The following is a 27,726-nucleotide window of genomic DNA, read 5'->3' on the forward strand; positions in this document are numbered from 1 at the left end:
AAGTTATCTAATCAATTTTCCATGTTTATATTTGTGGCTTGTAATCCTAATCATAAGGTGTTTCTCTACTATGATCCTACTCTTTGTTATATCCGTCACTAAAAATGTTTTTTTTTTAAATCTCTTATTTTTGGTATGTGGCCAGGTCATTTAGTTTCCTTTCCTACCATTTTTGATACTTTTGACAGTTTTATGCTTCTATGGATAATGTGAAAATCCAAGCTACAAAAAGACAATTGCAAGTTTATTAACACTACAAACATTCTAGCCCACAAACGGCCCTCTCTCCAACATTTTATGGATGGTCTTCTCCTTCCCCATCTTCTGCATTACCTGTAAATTTGACACCTCTTCCTTTTCCTACTACCCCTTCATGCCGTTCATCTCATATTTGATCTTTCTAATCACTATGGGTTTCCTATGTCCCATAGCTCTCTTTTTGCTATTCTTAGTGCCATAAACATACCTAGCATTGACCAGAAAGTTTCTACTATCCATTGTTAGAGAGATGCCATGGGTACCAAGTTGTGTGCCTTGATTAATAATGATACTTGGTATATAGTTCCTCTTCCACTGGATGTCTCTATTATTGGCAACAAATAGAACTCCTTTGTTAAACTCAAGTTTGATAAATAGCACTGAATAATACAAGGTGAGTTTAGATGCCTAGGGATGCAAGGTTACTAACTTCTTTGTTAAACCCAAGTCCGATAATAGCACTGAATAAACATTTACCCTTGTTATAAAGATGACTGCCATCCATGCTTTTCTTGCTTTGTCAGCTCTTTGTTAGTGGCCAATATTTCAAATAGATGTCACTAATGTATTCTATAATGGCCATTTACAAGAAACAATCTACATGAAGCCTAAACTTGGCATTTGCACTAATCAACCCTTAATCTACTAACTTAAGAAATCTCTCTATGGACATAAATAAGCACCACATGCTTGGCTTGAGTACTTTCATCATGTTTTTGTAGAGGATGGCTACAAACAAAGTGCCCATGACTCATCCTTACTTTTCTATCATTGTCCCCAAGGCCTCACTCTCTAGCTTGTCTATATGGATGACCGATGACATCATTACTAGTGATTATATAAAGGGCATTCAACAACTTATGTTATTGCTTCAAAGCTTCTTTTGAATGAAGGACCTTGGTCTCTTTACATATTTTCTTGGGTTAGAAGTTCACTCCTCACCTTGGTGACACCTTATGAATGAAAGAAAAGAAAATATACACTGGATCTGATTATACTTGCACATATTTCTAAAACTAAGCAGGCCAGTTCTCCCATGAAATTGGATGTAAAGTTTTCCCAAGATGAAGGAAAATTCTTGCAAGATCCCCACATTGTATCAACAATTTGTGTTAACAATCTCATCTATCTCATAATGAAACGTCCTAGCATTGCTCATTTGTCCAAGTTGTGAATTAGTTTATCTCCATTTTGTGACACCTTCATCAATCTGTAATTTAACCAAATCATTTTTATATTCACAGCATTATTGTAAGGGGTTTATCTTTTCCCTCCACCATCCATCTTTGAGCCTACACTAAGTTACTAACTAGGTTGGGTGTCATGATTCTTTATTGCAATAAATAAAAAAGAAAATTTATTAAGCTAGACCTAGAGAAAGCCTATGACTCGGTGGATTGGCAATTCCTGTTAGAGGTGTTGAGGAAGTGTGGGTTTGGGGAAAGGTGGTGTAGGTGGATGATGGGTTGTGTCAATAGTTGTCACTATTCTATCCTAGTAAACGGAATGGTAAGGGACTTCTTTCCAGCCTGTAGGGGTATTAGACAAGGGGAACCCCTTTCACCTTTCCTTTTTACCTTGGTAGCCGATGTTTTTAGTCAAATCATCACTAGGGCTGATAGGGAAGATGCCATAAGGGGATGGAGAGTAGGCACAAACCAAGTCCCAGTTACCCATCTTTAGTTTGCAGATGATATGATGATTGTCTGTGATGGAGGTTTTAGTGAAAGGGTGGGGAACTTAAAGGAGTTGATTAAAGCCTTTGAAGAAGTCTCCTTTAAAAATCAACTTGGAAAAGAGCTGCATAGCAAGGATCAATTTGGAGAATGAGGAGGTTGAGGCTATTGCACTTTGTCTTGGTTGCTCTACTTCCTCGTGGCCTATGTCCTACTTAGGGCTTCCGTTTGGAGAAAATCCTAGGGAGAGTAGGTTCAGGACTCCAGTCACAGAGAAGTTCAAGAAGAGGTTAGCGGTTTGGAAGAAATCTTACATCTCTTTGGGTGGAAGGATCACTTTGATAAGAGATACTCTCACAAACCTACCTACTTACTACCTCTCTATCTTTAGGATACCGCCCAGGGAAGAGAAGAAGCTAGAAAAGTTGATGAGAGACTTTCTTTAGGAACCAGGAGAAGGAAAAAATATCATTTGGTCAGATGGGAGACTGTGGGTAGAAGAAAAGAGGAAGGGGGTTTAGGCCTAGGAAATGTGATCAAAAAGAATTTGGCTTTTCTAGGGAAGCGGTTGTGGAAGTGGCCTTCGGAGCGAGAGAGACTTTGGCATGAAGTAGTGAAGAGTATTCACGGATGCTCAAAGAATTGATGGGATGCTGGTGTGTCAAGGAGGGATAACTTGGCAACACCTTGGAAGGAAATCCACAGAATCCTCCCACAGTTCCTCAGTTGTGTCAGGTATGATATTTGTCCCGGTACTTCTGTTCGATTTTGGGAAGACATCTGGGCTGGAGATCTACCTCTTAAAGGTCTTTTTCCTTCCTTGTTTTTTGTCTTTGTATAAAAATGAGGTGATATCAAATTTCCTTCCTTCTCCTTTAAACCTGCCACCTTGTCTTGGGACTTTGGTTTTTGTAGAGGGTTAAGGAATGAGGAAGTCAATTATCTGTCTAACGTGCTTTACCTCCTTGATAAAGTATGGTTGGATCCCTCAATGCCAAATAATAGAATCTGGACCCCTCACCCCAAAGGTTCTTTTTTTTCTTGTGGTTCCTTTTTTAAGTCACTTTGCAACACCTCCTCTCAACAGGCCTTACCTGCTAAAGAAGACTGGTCTAGGCTGGTTCCCTCTAAGGTAATGGCTTTTTGTTGGGAAGTGTGCCATGGGAAAGTTAACACCTTGGATAACCTACAGAAGAGAAGATCCTTTCTCTATATCTCTCCAAACTGGTGCACTCTTTGCATATCTCACGGTGAGGACTGTTATCATTTATTTCTATCTTGTGATGTCACTATAGAGCTTTGGGTTTGGAATTTCTCCTTAAATGGGTGCAGGTGGGAGACGCCATCAGAAACAAACATGTTGTTCAACCCATCTACCTTTCCTTGGCCCCAAAAAAGAGGAAGAAGTATGTGGAGGTGTGCAAGAACAGCTTTGATTTGAACAGTTTGGGAAGAAAGGAAGAATAGAATATTCCACAAGAAGGAAAGGAGCAATCAGTCCTTGAAGGATTGCATCATGAATAGAGCAATATACCGGTTAAAGTCTATGGAACTGTTTCATCCTTTCTCCTTTAATGATTTATGGAGGAACTGGACAGCAGTAGCAAGTTGCTCATCCTTAAAGGATAAGATTTCTACAAACTGGGGCCCCCCTCCACAAGGTTTTTTGAAACTGAATTGTGATGGGAGCAGCCAGGGAAACCCAGGGCCCGCTGGATTGAGAGGAGTTCTAAGAAATGAGAATGGAGAGGTCATTCTTCTCTACCCTGGCCCTTTGGGAGTTGGGAATTCTGTTAGAGCAGAACTGTTAGCTGCCATACAAGGAGTTCTGGTTAAAGATTCTAAGATAGTAGTGGGGTGGCTAAATAATTCAGAGGAGGTTGCTTGGATCTACAAGAACGAGCTCAAGAAATATAAATGGCTGACAAGAAACATGATTGTTATAGTACAGTGGGTGGGGAGATCAGCGAATGCCCTTGCGGATAATTTGGCAAAACAAGGGTCAGTTAGGGAAACACTGTTTTGGGCTAAACTGTAATCTTATAGTAGAACTCTTGTATTCTTTGTTTTAGTTCTTTTGGTTCATTTTTGTGGGTTCCATGTCTTGGAGAGGCAGCAACTCGCACCTCCCCAAGGGTCTGTAATCTCCTCTTGATTTTAATGAAATGTGATATATTATTTATGAAAAAAAAAACGAAAATTTATTAAGTAAGAGTGAAGAGTACAAGGAGGCGATAAGACATCACCCATAAATAAAGAAAAAACCCTAAACCAAAATGCACAACCAATTCAAACCTCCAAAAGCACAAGACACACCTAATGACGGCTACCACCCCATCCCAAACAAGAGAGATAAACAGACGCTACAAAAAAAGATCTCAACAAAGCCAACAGAAGAGCAAAAAATATTAGCAGTCCAACAAAACTCCTCTCATAGTTTGCTCAGTTACTTGACTGCTCCAGACTCTAAATTATTTGCCTCTATTGCACCCCTTCTTTACTTTCTTCACCTTCTGACTAGGTCCAACACCAAACAAACCCCCTTTTAATTTTGCAAACACTTTCAAAACCTGAACAGATCGTTAAGATTTTTCACTTCTAAAACATCTAACAGCATTAAGGGTCTTCTCGATCAACTGCAAATCTTTTGATCTGACATTGATACTTTCTTATTCTAGGACTGCATTTTTTTGATCATAGACCAGCTTACTATCCCCTTTTTCAACAGCCTCTGCTACTCCAAATGATCTCAATCTACCTTGATCACTTTCCTCTTTATTCTCCACTTTACCAATAAATCCTTCTCCACTCTTATTCATGGGCATCTTATATTTCTCTTCCAGTTCTTTAAAGGTTTTCCTAGAAAATTCCTTGCCTCATAAGAAAAATAACCCCAATGACTCGCTCACTTCCACCTTTGTATTCACACCTTTCCTAGGTTGGGTTTCATGACACTTATCACCTTACAATTGGGTGGTGTATTTTTCTTAATGAGTCCATCATTTCTTGGAAATGCAACAGGCAATCAACTATTTCCAAATCTTCTGTTGAAGTTGAATATTATATGTGTCCATTGTATGTGCTTATAGTGAGGTTGTTTGGTTATAGACCCCTTTAAAGAAATTAGGAACCTATCTTCCACTAGGGTTTCAAAAAGATCTAATCAAATTAGGGTGTATCCAAATCTGACCAATTTGAATTTGAATCAAATTAAACCCAATCCAAATTTGCAGCCTCATCTCCGACCCCATACCACTTTATGCAGATAACCTAAGCACAATATGCATTACTTCCAAATCTCCAGATCCTATTTTTCATAAACAGACTAAACTATTGAGGTTGACTGTCATTTTATTTGGGACTAGTTTCTCGTAGGCATTATCACTCTTCCTCATGTCACCTCTAAATGTCAGCTTGCTGACATCTTCATCAAAGTGGTGACTTCAAATCATCATGAGTTCTTAAATAAGCAAGTTGATAATATAGATTTTTATAGCTTATATTTCTTGTGAGGATAATCATTTTTTACCCTTACATCTGCCTTCTTCAACTAATTAAAAGAAACCCTTGGAGTGTCAATCATCAAGGGTGACCAATGTAACATGTTAAACCATAATTTCAATGACATGAGCAGCAGCAGCTGCTCAACCACATCCATAGTAGCATATTTTTCTGCAGCCAAAGCCACAATCTTATCCTGCCAAATAATCCATGAAATTTATTATAAACCTAATCTGCACTAGAATTCTGTTAGAATTAGGGTTGAAGAAATATTAGAGAGACTAGTAGCTGGAAGTTGAAGGGTTTGAATAAGAGAGGAAAGATCATGTGGAAGACAATCCCAGCTGCTGTTCTGTGGTCCATTTGGACTGAGAGGAATAGTAGAATTTTCTGTAATAGGTCTAAGGGTCTTGATGTTGTAATTCAGAGAGCTGTGGGTAAGATGATCCCTTGGATTTCCATATCTGGGGACTTCATGGATCTTAGCCTACCAGTATTGTTTCAGTCTTGTTTCTGGTGGAATCTGTAATCCCAGACGCTTTTCAGACTGCCTTATTGGGTCTGAATTGCTGTTTGGTTTTTTCTGTGTTTGAATAAATTTTACTTTACCTCTTCCAAAAAAAAAATATATTAGAGAGACTAGAAGAAGAAGTAGAAGAAGAAGAGAGGAGAATAGAGAAGAAAATTCTGGTTCGAACTAGAGAACTCAGATTTCTCTCTAGTTGGCCAGATTGAATTTATATGTTTCTATCCATAATAACAAAAGACTACCTTGTCCCCACCTAAGTATGGGACACATCATTTAACAGAAACATTACACATCAGCAGCTTTAAACATAAATATAAAGACTATAATACCCCTACACAGTCGACATTAACACTCCCCCTCAAGCTGGTGAGTATATATCATATAGTCCCAGCTTGTTACATATGTAGTCCACTCTCCCCCAACTCAAGCCTTTGGTGAACAGGTCTGCCCATTGATTTCCTGTGTTAACATGTGCAGTATCTATCACTCCACTCAGCACCTTCTCTCTCACAAAGTGACAGTCAACTTCTATATGCTTTGTTCTTTCATGAAACACCGGATTATAAGAGATGTGGACTGCAACTTGGTTGTCACAATAAAGCTTCATTGGAGTGTCAATCGAATATTCCATCACCTATAGAAGATTTCTCAGCCACACTAATTCACAAGTGGTATATGTCATAGCTCTATATTCGGCTTCTGCACTACTTCTTGCCACAACTGTCTATTTCTTACTTTTCCATGTCAACAGATTACCCCCAAGGAAAGTACAATAATATGTAGTGGATCTTCTGTCAACCCAATCAGCACCAGTATCAAGATCTCCTCCACTCTTATATATCAAGCCACAACCAGGAGCTCCCTTCAAATACCTTACAATCCTTAGAACTGCATCCCAATGTGGAACCCAAGGTTTCTGCATGAACTGACTCACCACACTAACTGCAAATGAAATATTTGGCCAGGTAATATTTAGGTAGTTTAGTTTACCCACCAACCGCTTGTACCTTCCAGGATCTTCGAACTCTTCACCCATATCACTACTCAGCTTGGTATTTGATTCCATAGGTGTTTCAACTGGTTTGGCACTTAGTAATCCTTTTTCTTCCAACAAATCAAGAACATATTTCCTCTGGCACAAATTAATGCCATGTTTAGACCTTGCTACTTCTATCCCCAAGAAGTATTTTAGTTTACCAAGGTTCTTTGTTTGAAAGTGTTCCCTGCAGAAAGATCGTCAACCTATCAATTCCCAATCTATCACTCCCAGTAATGACAATATCATCTACATATACCACCAATAAGATCTTTCCATCCTGCGAATCATGACTGAAGACTGAGTGGTCAAACTAACACTGTTTCATACCAAACTTCTTTACCATTCATTGAACCTACCAAACCACGCACGAGGAGACTGTTTTTAAGTCCATAAATGGCCTTCTTTAGTCTGCACACCTTACCATCCTCCCCCTGAGCAACAAACCCTGGTGGTTGCTCCATATAGATTTCCTCAAGTAGATCACCATGTAAGAAAGCATTCTTGATGTCAAGATGAAAGAGAGGCCAATCATACATAACAGATAGAGATATCACAACACGAACTGAACTAATTTTAGCAACAGGAGAGAATGTCTCCGTGTAGTCAATACCATATGTTTGGAAATACCCTTTAGCAACCAGTCTAGCTTTTAACCGCTCTACGCTACCATCAAGTAAATACTTAACAGTGTATACCCACTTGCAACTGATAGTCTGCTTACCAGGAGGAAGTGTGATGAGATTCCACATATGATTGAGTTAAGGCAGAGAGTTCTTCCATTGCACGGCACCGCCCTGGAGAGGCAAGGGCATCCTGGACATCCGTAGGAACAATAATAGAAGATAACAAGGAGATAAACTAGTGATGGGGAGCAGAAAGATGAGTGACAGAAACATAATTAGAAATAGGACGAAGAGTGCAACTGCGTTTACTTTTCCACAAGGCAATTAGAAGATCAAGATCAGAAACTGGGGTTGTAGCTGGTGTGGGAACAACTGTCGGATCTATCGACGGTGATGAAGCTGGAGGAGAAGCCGATACATATTGTCGATGCGTATACACTTGATGAATAGGTGACCGTTCAATAGGAAGTTGCACCGGAGGCAGATTTGGTCACAGCTAGAACAAGAGGAATGGGGTCCTCAACTAGGACTGGAAGAGGAGGTGGTGAAGAAGAAGAAACATCACCTGACCCCGAGAAAAATGGAGTGAACTCAAAGGAAGTAATATCAGTACATACAAAGGAATGACAGGAACTAGGGTTATAACAAGGAAAATACACTTAATGGATCGTGCATCTAACTTGTCCCTCCCCGATCCAAGATTATGAACAAAACAGACACACCCAAAAGCCCAAGGAGTAAGGGGAAACGGAAACAAGGTAGGAAATAAAAGTGGTGAAGGGAGAATGACCTTCAAGGATGGGTGTGGGCATCCAATTAATCAGAAAGCAAGATGTAAGCACAGCATCACTCCAAAAGGTTTGAGTACATTTATATGGTGCATAAGGGATCGAGAAGTTTCCAAAAGGTGACGGTTCTTTCTCTCAGCTACCCCATTTTGTTGTGGGGGTAGGTACATGAAGTTTGATGGATAATGCCATGTTGTTCCAAATACTCTTGAAATGGTGTATAAAAGTATTCACGGCCATTATCAGAATGGAGAATCTTAATGTGCACACCAAATTGGTTGCGAATTTTAGTATAAAAATTTTGGAAAATGGAAAACAATTCATTCCTTTCTTTCATTAGGTAAAGCCACGTCATCCTTGAATAATCATCAACAAAAATAACAAAGTATCTATAACCACTGTATGACATTATTTTATTTGAACCCCAAACATCTGAATGAACTAAAGAAAAATGACTTAACATGCGATTATCAACCCTAGGACAAGGTTCAAAGTATTAATACGATACGCATATTGGTCGTATCATATCGGTACTTAGAAACAGCCAAAGCATCTTTTTTTTTTAGTTTTTCAAATTTTGCTTTTTTGGGAAGCTTAAAACGTGTTTTTTATTATTAAAAAAAGTTGGGGGTCCGAAACACCTGGAAACATGTGTATCATATCTTTTTCAAAAGATATGATACGATACACTCGATAAGGGGCATATCGTATCGATACTTTGAACCATGCCCTAGGACTAAAGGGAGCACAATGATATTTCCCCAACTGACATGACTCACAATCCAAAACAGAAAGATGACTCAACGACGGAACAAGAGACTTCAAAACTTTAAGTGATGGATGACCAAATATATAGTGCCACTGAAGAGGAAAAAGAGATGTCTGAATAGTTGTTGACGCACTGCCACCACCATCAAGATAATACAATCCACCAACTTCATGCCCTCCACCAATCTTCATCCCCATCTTGAGATCCTAAAAAACACAAAGGTAAAAAGTGATAGAACAATTAAGGGACTTGATCAACTTACTAATAGACATAAGGTTAAAAGGAAACTTGGGAACATACAAAACTGAGGATAAAGATAAAGGGTTTATGTTAACATTACCAACACCACAAATAGAAGATGTGGAACCATTAGCAAGGGTAACTGAGTGTGATGTTGGGTACTGAGAAAAGGAGGAAAACACACCTGGAGTTCCAATCATTTGATCGGAGGCTCCAAAATCAATAATCCAGGGGTTGGGTTTGGATGCCAGACAAGCCATACCTGAGTGTGCAAGAGTGGTTGTATTCTGTTGAGATGTGGCCTAAACAAGCCCTTCATACTCATCACGTGGAACACTCATCATCTCCTTCCCAGGAACTACTATCACTGGTCACCGCATGATTTGCCTAAGTTGAAGGTGGGCCATGAAAATCATAACAATAATTGATGATATGTCCTTCCATACCATAGTGCGTACATCTTCTTGGACCAGAACTACGTCCTCTACCACGAACTCCCCCTAAATCTCGACCTCCAATACGTCCACCACCACGACTATACATAGGTCCACCACCACCACTACGACCACACACCGGTCCACTGTTACCACTACGGCTAGATTGAGCTCCCCGAGCTCCACCTCTAAGACCACGGCCTCCCCCTCTTGACACTGCAAAGGCCGACCTGTCAGAGATACTAGAACTCTCTATAGGTCCAATAGAGATCCTCTGAAGATGAGCAAACACCTCTTCTAAAGATGGAAGAGCTGACCCTCCTAGTATTGTGCCCTCATTGGTTCATATTTAGGTTTTAGTCCTACGAAAAATCTGGTCACATCTAGTTGTTCTCTCTGTTGTTGCTGAATTTTAACATCAGAGGTGGGGGGATGGTACACATTCAGCTCATTGCGAAGGTTTCTCATGTTAGCATAGTACTCTTCAAGACTCTGATTACCCTATTGCAGATTAAAATATTACTGATAAATCTGATACTCTAGTTGTGTTGTCTTGTCCCGAATACAGCTTCTTGGCATGGTCCCAAACCTCCTTGGTTGTATCAAGGAACATGAAATTCATACTGATCTTGGGTTCCATATTATTCCATAACCAGGTCATAATCTGTGCATCATCTTGTTCCCAATCACCATACTCATGAGACTTAGTAGAGGGTTTTTCTTCCCTTATATGCTTCACTTTCTTCTTAGCATTAAGAAAGACCTCCACAGATTTCGCCCAAGGTACATAGTTTTCCCCATTCAATTTGATAGAAGTCATCTGAACATTCAGGTAGTCGGTGGGAACCATCACACTAGTTTTGTTTTCATTGTTATCTCCCATATCTGAAATTTTTTTTCTTTCTAATTCACCTCTCACCACATTGCACTCAGCACCACTTGTCGCTGAATTCTTCACTCTCCACACCACAACCCTACTACATGACTACCTGAATTCTCACCACCTACTTGGAACTCACTAACCACTCGATCCACACTAAAATCTGCACAAAACCCTACTACACGACAACCTGAATTCTCACCAACCATTCGATCCACACTGAAATCTGCACAAAACCCACCTATCTAATCACCAAATAATCGACCTGAACTCGACACTCCACTGCACCACTCGAACCAGCCCTCTTCTCACCATCAATTAGGGGGGCCTTCCTACGAATCACTGCAAACACCCACAAACCTACTGACCGGAGACATAGAAACCTCCAACGGAAGAGGGCGACCACTCCTTTTCAGCCCCTTCCCCTATTTTCAACTGACGATGAAGAAAAAATAAAAAGAAAACCCTAGGCTGAATGCGAGAAAACCAGAATTCTGGGCAGATTCGATTTTATCACAGTAGTTCAGATACCATATTATAAACCTAATCTGCACTAGAATTCTGTTAGAATTAGGGTTGAAGAAATATTAGAGAGATAGAAGAAAAAGTATAAGAAGAAGAGAGGAGGATAGAGAAGAAGAAAATTCTGGTTCGAACTAGAGAACTCAGATTTCTCTCTAGTCGGCCAGATTGAATTTATATGTTTCTATCCATAATAACAAAAGACTACACTTTGTCCCCACTTAAGTATGGGACACATCATCTAACAGAAACATTACACATCAGCAGCTTTAAATATAAATATAAAGACTAAAATACCCCTACACAGTCCACATTAACAAAATTCATGTTTTAGTATACATAGATGTTAATTCTATATAGGAGTATGTGGGGATGATCTTTGAAAAAGGATCAATTTGCAATTATGAAAAATCTTGAAATTCTCGAAACGTATTCTCCCCATGAATCAAATGAAGAATTTTTGTTATCTAACTCATTTTCAACCAACTGACAAAAGCTTAGGAAATTTATAAACCTTGAATAGTAAAAAAGGGCACTAATAATTCGGAAAAAACTTTAAAAACTTAAAATAGGATAAAGAACTAGAAGAAAGAAGAATAAAGCACAAAAGCTTATAATATTAAATCCATGTACTCAAGGTATTGTAACCCAAATGTATTTCTATATTCTCTTTTATACAGCAGCTTTTTCCCTTTCAGTTAATTCATAAATTTCACTAATCAGAAAAATGTCTCCCAATATTATTGTCTTATAATATCATAAATGGATTAAAATTTTCAATGCTTACCACTGCCATCACGATTCCTATGACAGATACCATAAGAATCTATCTTAATATTCTCCTTTTCAAGCCCTTCAAGGGCCTCTAAACGGAAGTTGTGAGACCTACAATTGGAAATGAAGGCAGCTGCAAGGGAAATTTCAACCTTCGGTTGTAATGGTGCCATGATTTCATACTCAGCCCATGAAAAATAACCAACAGGAACATCTGAAGAGAGACTTGTTGTCATTACAACATTATACCGTCTCCTGAGATAGAAAAAGATTTAACAAATATCAGTTTTGTTTAGTTCCACCTTCAGTTGATAACTAACATTTCACTAGAAACAGAAATTTGGAAATATAACAAAATTATGTAGCAGATGCCTGTCTAATCTCTGATAGTAGAAGTTGTATCTGCCTTCAACATAACAAGATTTCTTTTTTTTTTCAAATCCCTATCTATGTTACTGGTAATTAGAAGGCTTGTTTATCGTAAATCATAATACTAAATGTGGACCTTCTTGCAGGGAAAAAATCTTTCAATATGAATATCATATATCAAGGTGCTAACATCCTATATTAACATGATGTTGTAATTTGCCCCTAGAATATCATATCCCTTATTCATGGCAAGGATTCATTTGCTCATAGTTAAAATTCATCAAATGGCATTCCAAGGATGTAGGATCTGCAAAGCAATGGGAATCAGCAGTCCTCTTCATCAGGTTTTATATATATCCACCATGTAACTACTGTAACTACTTGACCAAAGGATAATTGACACATTCATGAATATTTGGTGCTTCAAACTTTTTTCGTGGTCTTTACACCTATTATTTATCCTTCTCTTTTGAAGCATCATCAAAATGCACACATTCTGGCATGCATACATACATATATGTAATAGCCTTACAGTCAAGAGTCAAGTGAGTACAAGTTCCTCCACCTACCATAGAAATGCACCACAATTGATGATTGGGAAAGAATACTGTATATTTGATGTAGCAATATGTTCCATTACAAAAAGCAGTGAACTTATAATCTACACTTTTCTGTAATTTTTCCTAATTTTAATTAATTTGCCCCATGTTGGGACACACCATCTGAGCAATAAATTTGTTTCATTTTACTCAGAAACTAAAAAAGAGAATAAGTAGACATGTTCATTCAATTGAAGCCAGTTCATGAACACCTCTTGGTCAAACTGAACTCACAATTATGCTATATTATACATTGTAAAAGCAATGTATCAAAACCATAAGAAACAAAGCAACCATGTTTAAATAAATAGTCTTCCACTCCACAGAGAAGCATTGACCATGTCTGTGGAAACTCCAAAAAGAAAGTAAATTCCAACTTTGAACAATTTCATAATTCCCAAATATGCAAGAGCCATTTCAGATTGTGCTTACCCACCATCGTGCCTCCTTGATGTTGAGTTCTGGATAATACTGAGAGGATTCCATGGATCGAATGACACTAGCTGTTGTTACATCTTGAGATGAGCCAATTTTAGCATCATACTTCTTATTTGACCCAAATTCAAATCCAAACTTACACCCCACAGAGCAAGAAATCCACCCCTGAATGAAAGTCCATTATAACAGTAAGTATGACTTTGATATATGAAAATATCAAATATAATCTGAAACTGAAAGGATAATTAATTTCAGCCCCAGATAAGTAAAAGCTGTCAGAAATAAATGTGGCAGATAATCTACAAAATGCAAACTTTCATCAGAATTGGAGATCCTCCTACAATAACAAAGAAAAGGAAAAATAATGAGAGGGTTTTAGACAGTTAAAAGACATAAAAGGTTTCTTTAAAAGAGCTTCATTTTCTGTTTTGTTTAATAAGCAATTATGGTAAAAAATCTGGAGAGCCAAATTTACCCATTGTACACCATTTAGGTGACTCTCCAGACAAACCTCTTTCAGTAGTTTCTCCAAAGCAGCTGAACCAAAGCAGTTATGTAAAAAGGTAAGACCTCCCAAACAGACCCTACTATAAAGTGAGAACTCCATTACATCCTCCTCCCCAAGGAAGAAAAATGAAAACGAGAACGAAAGAGCATTCTAAATTTTTAGCACTAATTCTTTTTGTTTCACTTTAAAGAAAGTACCTTTTATCTCTCCTTATCATACAAATAGAATCATTAGATTCAAGTTACAGGATCTCAGTTCATTAAAATCCAGCCAATGTCTAGTAAGAACTCTTAGCAACCTTTCTGGATCTTGATGAAGGCATAAGGACACCCATTGATGGCCTATGCAACATCCCAACTACTCTTATTATCACTAAGATGTGGCCATAAATTTTAACTACAATGATGCTGCATTTCTCTTTGATAAGGTGGAAAAGGTCCACTAGGGATTACATGCATCCAAAAGCTTTTATGAAAAACTTCTTGTACTGCCTAAGAAAGGAATTCCAAAGTAAGAGTTTCATTCATGTAACCAGCTTCATATTTTTGTTGTAACATGTTTCATAGAGTTATTGAGACATCATGACTTAAAGATTAAACCACAAATTATCCAATAGTATAAAGGCACTTACAATAACTAGATTATTGATCAACTTCTGACACACGATATGTTGTTATGAGGATAATAATATCATTTCAGGTCAAACGTAGCATAATTTTCAACTGTTTACGGGTGTCTCTAGAATCAGTTTATTGCTTTCCATTCTTTCATGTTTGGTTAGTTATTTTGGAAGGGAATTATTCCACAAATTGCAAACCAATTCAATGAATTAAAAAAAAAAAAGCATAGACAAAAACGCCATTTAGCGCCAAAATTAATACAATTTTCATTTACAAATCCATGACCAAAACCTCGACCTTTTTTATGCTTGATATACAGAAATTTAACAACAGTGCCACGCATATGATGTGTATTTGAGCAATTAACTATTAAGAACCTCAAATAATAGCAAAAATTTTCAAGGATCAAAGAAATTAAATTAAACTAAGATTTTTTTTGGTCGTAAACAAAGCTTTCATTAAATAAACACAAGGATATATATATAGTAGCAAATAAGAAAACCGAGCACAAATACAAAACTTGTTTACCTAAGAAAAGCAAGCTAAGAGAAAAAACAAACACAAAAAATACCCTCAATGCGATCTTCTCTGCATATTCAAATGAGATGGGAGGAAGGGGAGAGGTACATTAACCTCTTCAGCACCAGAAACCAAGATGGGTTTCTTTTCAAAGTCTCTAGAGTAGGTGAAAGCGTCTTCTTGCTCCAACCAGTCCTCGCAATTCTCGTTATGGTTGTTAAGATCCAAGGCATCGAAGGCCTCCTTTTGCTGTGATGACATTGCCCCCTCACGCATTGAAGCAAAATAGAAGGAGTCGGTCCACGTTCGAACCATGGTGGCGTTCTTCACCATGTCGAGGCGGCCTAGAAAACTGATCTCGGCCACGACAACAAGGGCGACAAAGAAGGGAATTAGCTTGGCCCATCTCCTCCTCTTGGTAGATGAAACCCCTGCATTGACACCGACTCCTTCTCGGGTTATTGGTATCTCTGAACCTTTCTGCCCTTTAAGGACACCCATCTTCGATTTTCCTGTTTCTACTTTCTATGTCCTATGCTTTCTCTGGTTTCTCCGCTCTTCTGTTTTTTTTTCTATCGGAATTGCGACAAAAAGAGATGGATAGCTCGGCATAAGATCATTTTCTCCTGCTCTCGTGCACATACATGCAAGCGCAAGCGGAGGAAGATATTGAGCCTTTGAGGTGGCAACACGTAACGAAAAGAAAATCTATGATGCGGGGTTCACCAATCAAAACTCACCCATAAATAACACCTTATTTGCTACTACCTTTATCATTCCTTAAACCTACACGTACTGAATTGTATTCGTCTGTTCTCGCAACCTGCTAAAGACTAGAGTGCCACTAAGGCGGGACGAGATGGGTCGGGTTTAGGATAGGGTGATAACGGATCGGATCGGGTTACAAAACGGGATGTATACAAATATGAGTCCCATTCGATAATATAAATCTTATTCGGATATCTGATTTGTGGATCCCACAAGCATCATCCGAAACCGAATTCGTTAAGGATGTCAGCTGATTTAACTTTCTTGAAAATTTTAATAAATTATTAATAAAAAATAATAATTTATATAAAAAAATAAAAAAATAGGTTCAGATTTTGAATCCAATGAACATGATACAATCCATTTGTACCCCTAGTCTAAGGTCAAAGCATTTCCATCCCTAAGTATTTGTCACTTGGTCCAAACCCAATCCGATAGCCTAAGATCAAGTTTGATATATCCAATCCACACTTACCCAGAAGTAAAATTTGATATTCATGTGGTATGTATGTATCTAATAGGTAGATAGGTGTATTATGTATGTATGAATGGTCGTGTTTAATTGGTTAACCAATATAGAAAAACTATAGTTTCAGTTAAAACGTTATCATGACTCTCCTTATTCTATAACCCTTACCTTGCATTTTTTTTACTCGCTTTCTTCTTTTTTTTTTCTACAGTTCCTAATCTGTTCTATCGTTCACTCACTTTACAATCCATTTATTCACGTTGGGCATGTATAAGCATCGCGATATACATGGAAAACATGAAATCAGCAGCGTTTATTGAATTCAACTTTTAGAAGCAACCGTAATTAAAAAGGAAACCTTGGATTGATTTTCAATTTTAGAAGATAATGTAAATGGTAATAGACTTTAGCCAAGTGAAGAATGTTAAAAGTTTGAAATTGCAATTAGTTTGATTTTGTTGGTGCTCGGATTGGCCGAGGAAAATAAGATAAATTTGCTCTGCTTAGTGAATGAGATGAATAGGAGGATCTGAGCTATGGTCGGCTGAGGTAGAATCGAGGACGAGGGTCAATGATGTCCGAGTAGGGTTGAGGCCGAGGAATGATGTTGTTCGAAGAAGACTGAGGCCGAGGACCAATGGGATCCATGGACTGCCGAGAACCTGTGAAGGAAGAAACATCAGAGGCCCCTGGTGAATACCCGAGGCGAGAGCTCCAACGATTAAGTTAGTAGGGCGTAGTAGGGAGGGCGGATGAGGTCCAAAGGGTTCGGACGAGGTCGCCTGGAAACTTGGGAGCTAGACTGCAAGTTTTGGGTCTAGATCCTAAAAAGTCATTCCAAAGAAAAGATCCTTTACGGGGAGTGATGCCCTATTTATATTTGAGGTCACCTAATGGCGGACACTGTAGACGGTCAAGATGTGAAGTGGGCGGCAATCCGAATTTGCCGCGTATGGTCACGCATTGGTCTTGACACTGACCCCTTCCCTGTTTGACGTGCCGATTCTCTCTGAGTCCGGCCACGTGTCGATGTGCCAAAGGCCCGCCAAATGCGCCTACATCAAGTTTGCTTCTCCTTAGTTTGTTTCTGTCACTTCCCAAAACGTCTCTCACCGGTTTTCTTTATTCTGTTTGTTTTTTTCTCACTGCAATCATTTCCCCTTTCAGTTTGTTCATCTCATTTTCTTAGTTCCATTATAGTTTGATTTCTGTAACAAGATAACAATTATAGTTTCAGCCCATTGCGGGTCGGTTATCTTTATTTATTTTTTAATTCTCTTCAGTTTCGTTTTCTCACATCTGTTATTGAAGGCTGTTTGTTTAAGATTGTAGGTTTGCTTTGTCACCCTCCAGAATCTCCTAGTTTGTTTTCTTTATTTTGTGTTTTTTTGTTTCATGTTCATTTGTTACTTAATAATATCTCTTTTCATTTGCATAGGAATTGTTCAAGGATGTGCCTCAGGAGTGGGTGAAGACCTAAAATACACTTCCATCACATAGCCGCCATTTTTGCACGTTTTTTAGTCAAAGACGGTTTCAATATTTTCCAATATAACTTGGAGGTGATTAAAAAAGATCTTCATGTTATTTCCGATCAAGACCCACCGTTAACATTGGCCCGATTCAGACCGAGTTTTGAAGGATTCGTTTACTGTTATCGGGTGAAGAAGACAACGAAAACGGATCTTCATATGACCCAAATATGATTTAGCCGGAGCCTACATTTACAGGTATGTGTATGCCGGAGCCCACATAAAACCCAAATACAATGTCCAGTATCATGTACAAGTGTATGTTATGGACATATGGTTTATTTTTTGGGAAAATTCTCGATTATCCTGTATTATATTTTGGCTAGAGTGATAATTTGGTCCTTCAACTTTAAAATGTAACAATTCAGTATCTGAACTTTCTAAATGTGGCAATTTAGTATGTTATTAATCAATCTGTTAATCAGCTGTTAAGTCATATTTGAAAAGTTAAAAATGTCCTAAGAATGCCATTTAATTCTCTTTATCAACCATTCAAATATTGACAATAAAATGAACAGTCCCAAATTCTAGATTCTTCTAACAATTCACCAACTTTTTTTAATAGAAGAGGCTAGGATTTGAGACTATTCAATTTTTTGTCAACGTTTTGGATTGTTGATAAAGAGAATTAGATGGCATTTGAAGGGCATTTTTTACTTTTCAAATGTTATTTAACGTTGATTAACAGATTGTTTAACGATAGGTATTGGATTGTCACATTTTGAAAGTTCGGGTACTGGATTGTCACATTTTGAAAGTTTGGGTACTGGATTGTCGCATTTTAAAATTCAGGGACTAAATTGTCACTCAAGCCAAAGTATAGGGTACTGATAGGGAATCTTCCCATATTTTTTTATTTAGAAAAGGCTAAGGTTTCTATAAAAATTCCTAAACCGGCCTTAAAAGGAGCCTCTCCCATTTTCCAAACATTTTGTTTTCTAACATTTTTTCTTTGCCCGAGCCTAAGCCCGACCTGACCAACAGGTTTACAACTTGGGCCCGAGCCTAAAGCCCGAGAGAGATAGGGAGAGAGGAATCGACTTACAAAATAGAGAGAGAGAGAGAGGACCTGGTCACTCTACTCGTCAACACTCAAACAATCTTACTCTCTTCCGAGAAACCCATTTCTATGAGACCTGCAAAAATTCTCTTGTTCTGTTTCTTGCTTAGATTTTCCAGGCAATTTCATATTTTTTCTCTTACCCAGTTCCTACATTTTGAATTCTTCCGGCTTTAGCTATTACACAAGTTCAGAAGGATGACTATTACACTAGGATCGGTGTTGTTTATCTTGTTTTTGCTTTCTTTGTTCCTTTCATCCTCTGCTTTGCCATCATGAACAAGTTACACTTTCCCCGATAAGAGAGTGATCCGTTCCTGCAATGATCTTCCCATTTTGAGTTCCTTTATTCACTAGAACTACAACCCATCTTCACCATCGGTCATTGGTGGCATTGGTTAGAGTTGAGAGTGATAAAGAATGAAATATGAAAAAGGTTTGGTTTAGGAATTTAGGGTTTAAAAGCTATATATATAAAAGTTGGGTTGGGTCGATCTTTTGTGGCAAATCCCAAGCCCGACCCATAAAATAGTCGGGTTTGAGCTTTTAGGCCCGAGGTCAAGCCCGCATGCTAATATCTATGCATAAGCCCGTCCAGTGGTTGGGCCGAGTCGGGCCGGCCCATCGGGTTACCCGACCCATGAACAAGTTGACTTGTGAGTAGACTTGTTCATGGGTCGAGTCGGGCTTTCACTCTATATTAACATATTTTTCTAAGGCCCGAGCCCGGTCCGACCATCGAGCCTACAACTTGGGCTTGAACCCAGTCCTCATAAAAAGCCCGAAGCCCGGCCTGGGGCCGAGCCCGAAATTTAGTCCATGTTGTTACTACTGTTGAAGTGGCTGAAGAGAGAGAGAGAGAGAGAGAGAGAGAGAGAGAGAGAGAGAGGAATTATAAAGAAAAAAATAAAAAATGCATATATTAAATTATAAATATATATATATATTTCAATAAAATATTATATTATTTTAATATTTTATATAATATATAAAATACATATTATGTATTTTATAAAATATATAATGCAGAGTTGGGTCGGGCCAGGCTTGGGCTGGGCTTTTTTGACAAATCCCGAGCCCGACCCGTAATACAGTCAGGCTTACTGTGTTAGGCCCGAGGTCAGGCCCGCGGGCCTAATTACATGATCAAGCCCGACCGGAGTGCAGACCAGGTTGGGCAGGGCCATCGGGCTACCCGGCCCATGAATAGGTCTAGTTATGAGTAGATATGGATAGCATTCTTATGGGTATTAATTTCAAACGTTCTTTTGAGTGATAATAATGAATAAGGAGAGAATACTTTATTATTATGCCAACTCATTTTAGTGATAAAGAAATAAACCCCAAATACGAGAAAGACATGATACCAAAACTAAAAGAGCTTTGACCACTTTACCGATCAAACCCACCCACTCCTAGATACCATCTCCACTAGTGTACAAATAACAGTTTATTGTCCTTCTCATTATATGGAGATTAGGAAATAAAATAAAATAAAATAATGTGTATGTATGTATTTCCTCATATAAGGACATCTCTATTAATTGACGAGTCCGGATTTGTTGCACCCGTATTTTCTTTCTAATACGCAAGTCACTTGTGGGGTGTTCACTTCTTTGGTTATGGTTATGTAGTCCGTGAACCGTGTGTGTGATACACTGTTTTAATTAAAAGACTAAGGAGGAACCATCACGTGTGCATATGATGAGGGGTTTTTTGGCAGTACCTTGTTGTTCGGACTATTTCAGGTGGTTGATAATTCAAAGGTCGAAGTGGAGGATTTTTGTTAGATGAACACTTGGATGCCGAGTTGACTAAGCTGAGCTAGAGAGTAAATTGGGTGCTGAGTTAGGTTGATTGTCGAGCTGAGTAGCTCTTTAGAGAAACCTGCAAGGAATCAATGTGGACCTGGGGTGGCTAACTCGGCGAGGTCGCTCCGATGATTAAGTTAGTACTCTCGTAGTAAATCGCAACTAAAAAATCAGAAGGTATGAGAGCTAGAATGTGCTTACTCGCCTCTCCCCTCTGTCATTAGGGTTGGTGCCTTTACATAGGCATTGTTTGGTTTGGGCCTCATGCACCACATCCGAGATTTTCAAAAGGTCATGCCTAACCGGTTCGAAATTCTCGGAGGTAACTGCCATGCACATTGACCATCCTCTGGAACATTCAATACGTGGGCCAACTTCCAAGAAACCTGGGAGCGTCGAGATATGCATGCCAAATTTGTCGCGCGAGCACGACTCACAGGTCGCCACCTATACCTTAGTCAGGCTGGCACACCCTCGAGGGAAGTTGCTCCTCGTGTCGAGGTCGCTTTAGCTAGTGACGAGGTGCTACAAGCATCCCTAGATGAGGTGCTTCTAGCTGACCTGAGTTGTGGTCAAGGTCGCCAGGTTGGCAGTGAAGGCAGGTCGCCAAGTCGGGGCGAATATAAATCGTGATCTGAGACTCCAAGTCATTGCTTAGGTGGTGTCCATGTGTCATCCAACTCTTTCCAAATGCTATGTGTCACGATGTGACTGGAGGGCCAAATCCGCCCTCATCAATTGCCCCCCACTCCCAAGCTGAGGATAGCTTGGCAAACAGAGTTAATGGTTTCCTTTTGGCCCATAATGACTGTTTGATAAACCCGTAGGACCTTGCCGTCTTGATTTTTAGGGCACGAAAGCAAATTCATCTGCTTGAGGAGAGGTGGAGCAGGTACCCTGAGGACATCTACCTTATTAAGGATGTGACCATCAAGGGGTTCTATAATCCAGCTAAGTACCTCAAGAGCGAAACTTATCATGTCATCCTTAAGAAGGGGTTCTAACTGCATGATTGCTTTATTAGGTCGCTCCACTTAGGTAGACTTTGACGCAGTGTCACTCAAACTAGTTCTCAAAAGAGTAACCAGTGAGTTCAACGTGGAGCCTGAAACCTAAGTGAAAAGATCGGCCAAATTTGCATTCGTCATGGTGCTGAGAGTGAACTAGTCTTTCCTTTGTTCTCTTTCTCATACTGAATGCAAACTGCTTTTTCATATTGCCCATGCAAAAGAGGTGATTGGGTCTTATGCGGTGCCAAGGTCTTTTATTAGCTTGACACCTTAGCCCTTAGGCTCTAGGAGCGACTTGCGGTCCACTCTCCTTATCCTTGATTTTGCCCATGCCGAAGCGATTAGGTCTTATGTGGTGCCGAGGTCTTTTATCAACTCAACACCTTAGCCCTTAGGCTTTGGAAGCGACTCGCGGTCCACTCTCCTTAATATTATTTAGCTGATGTGCGGCCTGACCTTTTTGCCTACGCGGGTGGTCATTCCGTAGTAACTTCTCATATGGCTGCTTCTACATCATCCCGTGGGATTATCTTCCAGGGTGAGTGCTTGCGAGACCATAGCGTACATGTTTTGCCCCCCCCCCTTGCGAGGGCATAATGTTATTGTTAGTGTGAGTCAACAGTTTGGGGCCACGGCTACACTACATCAGCCTTGTAATGATGTCGGTCGTCCACTTCTACGAGAAGCCACAAGGAGTTCGATCTGTGGGGGCAGCTTTACTAACTGTAAGTCGCCGACTCACTCAAGAGCCTTGAGGGGCTCGACACACAAGGGTGTTTGCATAGTTCGTAGGCCGTTAACTCCCACGGGAGCCACAAAGGGTTCAATCTGTAGGGGAGACCTCACGAAGAGGATTGATGAGGCTTATTCGGGCTGAAATAAAGTCGATAGAGCTGCTTAGTTTGTTGGCCATCAACTTCCAGCGGGAACCATGACTAGCTCAACCTATGGGGACAGCCTTACTCTGAGGTGCCTGTTGCCAAACCGCTGGTTGTTAAGGTCGTTCTACTGCTGCCTATTCTACATCGACATGAATATGTCAAGTTGCTCCCATGCTCACATTTGGAAATTCATGCTTCATCTCATGGAATTGTCGCGCTCCGATCCCGGTGGGAATTGTTGATGTCTCTACCGCAGGGAGAGGGGCGTTCACATGCGGTAGCGGGGTATTTATCTGAGGCACTGGAGATGCTGAGTTCAGCCTGAACTTGTCTGATTGTCATAGGAGAGTTCTCCAGATTCATCACATATGTTTTTGCGCCCTAGTAATTGGTATTCGTTCTAGGTGTTGATGTTGCTCAAAAGTGCCATTGAGTTCATAAAAAATGGAAATTAGAAAGTGAGAACTTTAATTTCTAAAAGGTGAGATCTTAACTTTCTAAAAGACAATGACTTAGTTTTTTAGAGGTGAGAACTTAGATTCTTGTAGCGTTTTCCCTTAGACGACGCCAATTGATGAGGGGTTTTTTGACAGCACCTTGTTGTTCGAACTACTTCCAGGTGGCCGATGACTCAGAGGCCGAAGCGGAGGATTTTTGCTGGATGAAGATTTGGATGTTGAGTTGACTAGGCCGAGTTGGGTAGCTCTTTAGAGAAGCTCGCAAGGAATCAATGTTAGAGGACCCAAGGTGGCTAACCCGGTGAGGTTGCTCCAATGATTAAGTTAGTACTCTCGTGGTAGATCCCAAGCTAAAAAATCAGAAAGTATGAGAGCTAGAATATGCTTACTCACCTCTCCTCTGTGTCATTAGGGTTGGTGCCTTTATATAGGCATTGTTTGGTATGGGCTTCATGCACCGCATCCGAGATTTCTGGAAGGTCGTGCTTAACTAGTCTGAGATCCTCGAAGATAACCACCATGCACATTAACCATCCTCCAGAACATTCGATACATGGGCCAACTTCCGAGAAATCTAAGAGCGTCAGGATATGCATGTCAAATTTGTCGACGAGAATGTGTTACAGTTCACCACCTGCACCTCAGTCATCCTGGCACGCCCTCGAGGGAGATTGCTTTAGCCAATGACGAGGTGCTACAGGTCGGCCCTGGACGCTGTGCTTCTAACCGACCTGAGTTGTAGTCAAGGTCACCAGGTTGGCGATGAAAACAGGTCGCCAGGTTGGGGCAAAGAGAAACCGCGATCTAAGACTCCAAATCATCGCTTAGGTGATATCCACGTATCATCCAACTGTTCAAATGCCATATGTCACGATGTGATTGGAGGGCCAAATCCGCCCTCATCACCATACGTTTTGAGATTTACACGTGTATGAAATGCCAATTCCAGCACATCCGATCCGACTCCCCAATAAAACCAAAATCTATAAAGACGAAATGAAAACAACATTTATTTTATTAAATTCATTTTATGTTCAAGAACGAGCCATACCATAAACTACAGCATAGCATTGTGTCTCAATACAAAACAAAGTAATGTTCTAGGACTGGAGGGAGCGGAGATAAATATCCATAATCCACCCCACCCCACTTTTGGTTTCGGTGATTTGATTTGAGTTTGATCTCCGTAGTCCGCTACACCCAGGCTAGGATCATTGCGCCTAGCTATCTTGTTACCTGCACGGCTACACCTATGCATAAATAAATATCCTACTTTTATCTTCAACAAAATGAAGAACATTATTTTCCCCACTTTTTACTAGTATATGTCTGTAATATAAAAGCCAAATGAAAGAGCTAATAATTCATCCCAAAGCCAGCGGAAAGCTAACAAAAGCAACCGACCGACAGTTTTTAATTAGCCAGGTCGACACTGGAGAGAGAGCTCTGACGTTTGAACAGGTGGACGGGAACGATGGCGCGCCCGTGACTAATTCAAGCGCGATCTGACGTGGCATCTCCATTGGAGCGTATTCGTCTAAGCGTCGTGCAGCGCGTTGCGCGACCAGTCTTTATTATTGGTCAAATTTTTGACCACAAGGGGAGATGCCGAGATGGGGGTAGCTGCATGGATGCTGATGTGGGTGACCCCACTCGTATAAAGTATAAGCCAACTGATTAGGTTCTTTGTCTTGTTATGGCCGAAATCTAATGTGGGGCCCTTGACACAGCTAGACCTAAACAGCCGTAGATGTATACAGTAACACAGTATGCATACTGTGGTATGTATTGATTCAATGATTCTATTGAAAAAGAAAGAGATTTCTTGCTTTTTTATAAAAGAAGATGGTTTGTTCCCGTCAAACCATCCTTTTCTGCGGGGTTATTCTTTCCTTTTCCTTTCGTGACGAATGATCCATCCACACCATTCGCCTGAACTTCGGCACTGAGAGCAGAATTCTTCAAATGCACGCTGGAGCCACCGGAGTTATCCGATCACTCCAGATCCTCGAAACAAATATTATTATTTATTCATAACATCTCGTTTACGTTGGCATAAATAGAAAGCAAAAGAATAATTAATCAAAGATAAATGAGATGACTGTAACAGAAAAAATTAAGATTACAGAGAAAGAGAGGAGGCAGGGAGGGAGGAAAGAGTGACAACATACGTAGGTGTTGAGTTGGCGAACGAAACTCGAGAAATTGTTGTGTTTGAAGTAATTAGGGAGCAAATCTCGGGCGAAATCTGCAGGTTTCCAGACAACGAAGGTGGTGCCGTTGTCGTTCCACGAGATCACATCGTCCGTGCTTGCATCCTCCACTAGCTGATACGTCTTCGTCAGAAATGGCGCCGGCACGCTTCTATGTGCCATCCCTTTTGCTTCCTTCTCCAAGATCACCCTTCAACGGTTCCTAAATTAACAGCAGACGAGACGAGACGAGAGACGCCCCACCCAAAGACCCCAAAAGAAAAACAAAGCAAAGCAAAATACGTAAAACAAGAAAGAAGAATTCTAAAGATCTCCAACAGAAAAGGTTTGGATGATCTTGGATAACTAGGATTTCAACAGCGATAGGCACAACTGAAAAGCAAAAGAGCAGTCAAGAACTCCCAACCCCAACAATAAAATCCAGTGACCAATAACCCAGAGTTCATGAGATGGCAGTGAGACCGAGAATAACCCAGAACACCGTCGCAACGCCCCTCTCTTTCCATCTACAACTCCAGAAGACGAGCTCGCATCAACTTATCGGAACCAATCCACAAGCCCACGAACATCACTACTTCTTCCAGACTCTTACGAGTCCGACACAGTTTAAAATAAGATGGGAAAGGAAACGAAAGGGGTTTCCAGAAATTTCGGTAAATTCCCTTTGGAATAAAGAATGGGGAAGAGGAAGGAAGAGAGAGAAGAGGAACAACGAAGAAAACCAAGGTGTAGGGCAGGCGTGGTCCAGTGGATTCCGTCCGGGCTCCGAACGCCTTTCGATGAAAAAGATGAGGGAAGGACGATATGATATCGATATGGTTTCTTAAGAAGCTTCTTTAGCATTTCGGCGTCGTGATCCCTTTTTTATACACGTGGCATCCTCCCGGCTCTTTCAAGTTTCTATTGTTTCGGTATTTTCTTCTAGAGTTTTCCGACCTTTTCCGATCCAACCCATAAAATTGAAATGGAAAATTGGAAATGGTAGAAAAAACAGCAGGAAGTGGGTATTGATTAAAGAATTAGGAGGAAATAAGAATGCCTTTCTCATTCTCACCTAACCTCCTCACTACATGGACAGACACAGCTCTCTTTTTTACTAAATTACGCAAAAGTCTTCCTCTAGAGATCTGAGAAGTTTGGTTAACGTCCTTCATTTTTCTAAAATTCGCTGTAAACCTCCCAACTTTGTCGGATGTGGCGGACAATAAACGAAACTTCTAAAAACCTTTTTATTCAACCGTGGGAAAACGTTTTTTCATAATCAACCTCTGGATAAGTTTTTTCTCATAAACACTTATTCGCATAATTATATTTATCCATGTTCTTTTATTTCTCATATAAATAAGGACAAAGTTTAAAGTATCGATACGATAGACATTTCAGCCATATCGTAACGATACTTAGAAATGGCTGAAACATATATATTTTTTAGTTTTTTTTTTTCAAATTTTGATTTTTTAGGAAGTTTAAAACATATTTTTTATTATTAAAAAATTGAGGTATAGGCGTTTTAGACCGTATTATTTTCAAAAGATACAATATGCCTCGTATTGGGTATATCGTATTGATACTTTGAACCATGATAAGGCAATGGCCATTTTATCCATAAAATTACATTATTAAAGGGAGCATTTTTGTCTCATTCAAATGTTGACAACTTTTTCCCCTAGGTGGGAAAGTTATTTACCCACCTAGGAGGTGGGTTATCCATAAAAATAAATTTTTCTTGGTCCCCGCATAAATATGAAAAAAGAATATGAGATTCTTGGTAAATGGAAACCAAAATCCCATTGACCAATTATCTTCATGCTAAAAGATGTGTAGAAAAATGCGTCTCCAACCAAATAATCTGTAGGCCACCAAGATCTTTATGTAAAAGCTCTATATGTCTTTTAACTATCAAATCTTTTAGAAAATCTTTCAAAAAAGACTTGTCAAATGGCACCTTAGACTTCTAAGCCAATGAACAATTAGAGGAAGAGAAATTTGAATAGGACATAGATGGAGATTAAGTGCCAATAACAGTTTTAATGTTCCACTATATTATTCATTTACAAGTTGCCAACCGGCTAATTTATAAGATCTCCTACTGATTATAGCAGAGACTTGGAATCTAATCTTACCTGCAACAGGGGTTGGGGGTTCTGAACTTAGCTGTTTTAGTGAACTGAAGTTTGATTGAACTGCTCATTGTTTAGAATATTTGGGTGGGCTTTTGGAAAATTTCACCAAACGTTGTTTTACAGACTTGGGGTGGAGCTCGCCTTCCAGAACTCCTTGAAATTTGAAAACCCTCTAAATTACCACAAAAATGGATAAGAGAACTAATTAATGAATTATGACAATGGGGCTCTCCTTTGTCGGATTCTTCAAATAATACTAGTCACAATTACAACTTAAGCTAGGTAGAAAGGACATCAATTTAGGTTGAAAGCCCA

At 39.6% G+C, this 27,726-nt stretch overlaps 1 protein-coding gene across 4 annotated transcripts in view; it reads right to left on the reverse strand.

Moving 5' to 3' along the window:
• Window positions 1–15,801, reverse strand: part of LOC148850333 (glycoprotein 3-alpha-L-fucosyltransferase FUT11-like) — a 32,394-nt gene extending 16,593 nt beyond the window's left edge. For 2 of the 4 annotated variants that reach the window (XM_088942361.1, XM_088942359.1), the window contains exons 1-3: window positions 15,201–15,729; window positions 13,438–13,604; window positions 12,047–12,288 (exon numbers count right to left, since the gene is read on the reverse strand). In XM_088942361.1, coding sequence (XP_088798487.1) covers window positions 12,047–12,288; window positions 13,438–13,604; window positions 15,201–15,587 — 796 coding nt within the window. In that variant the 5' untranslated portion in view covers window positions 15,588–15,729. Of the gene's footprint in view, window positions 1–12,046; window positions 12,289–13,437; window positions 13,605–15,194 lie in introns of all 4 variants that reach the window. The other 2 variants (XM_088942358.1, XM_088942360.1) reach the window with 2 other exon arrangements.
• Between the last annotated feature and the right edge of the window lie 11,925 nt (window positions 15,802–27,726).

Source organism: Nelumbo lutea, chromosome 5, assembly GCF_056320005.1.
Source record: "Nelumbo lutea isolate HS-2025 chromosome 5, American lotus-T2T, whole genome shotgun sequence".
Lineage (NCBI taxonomy): Eukaryota > Viridiplantae > Streptophyta > Magnoliopsida > Proteales > Nelumbonaceae > Nelumbo > Nelumbo lutea.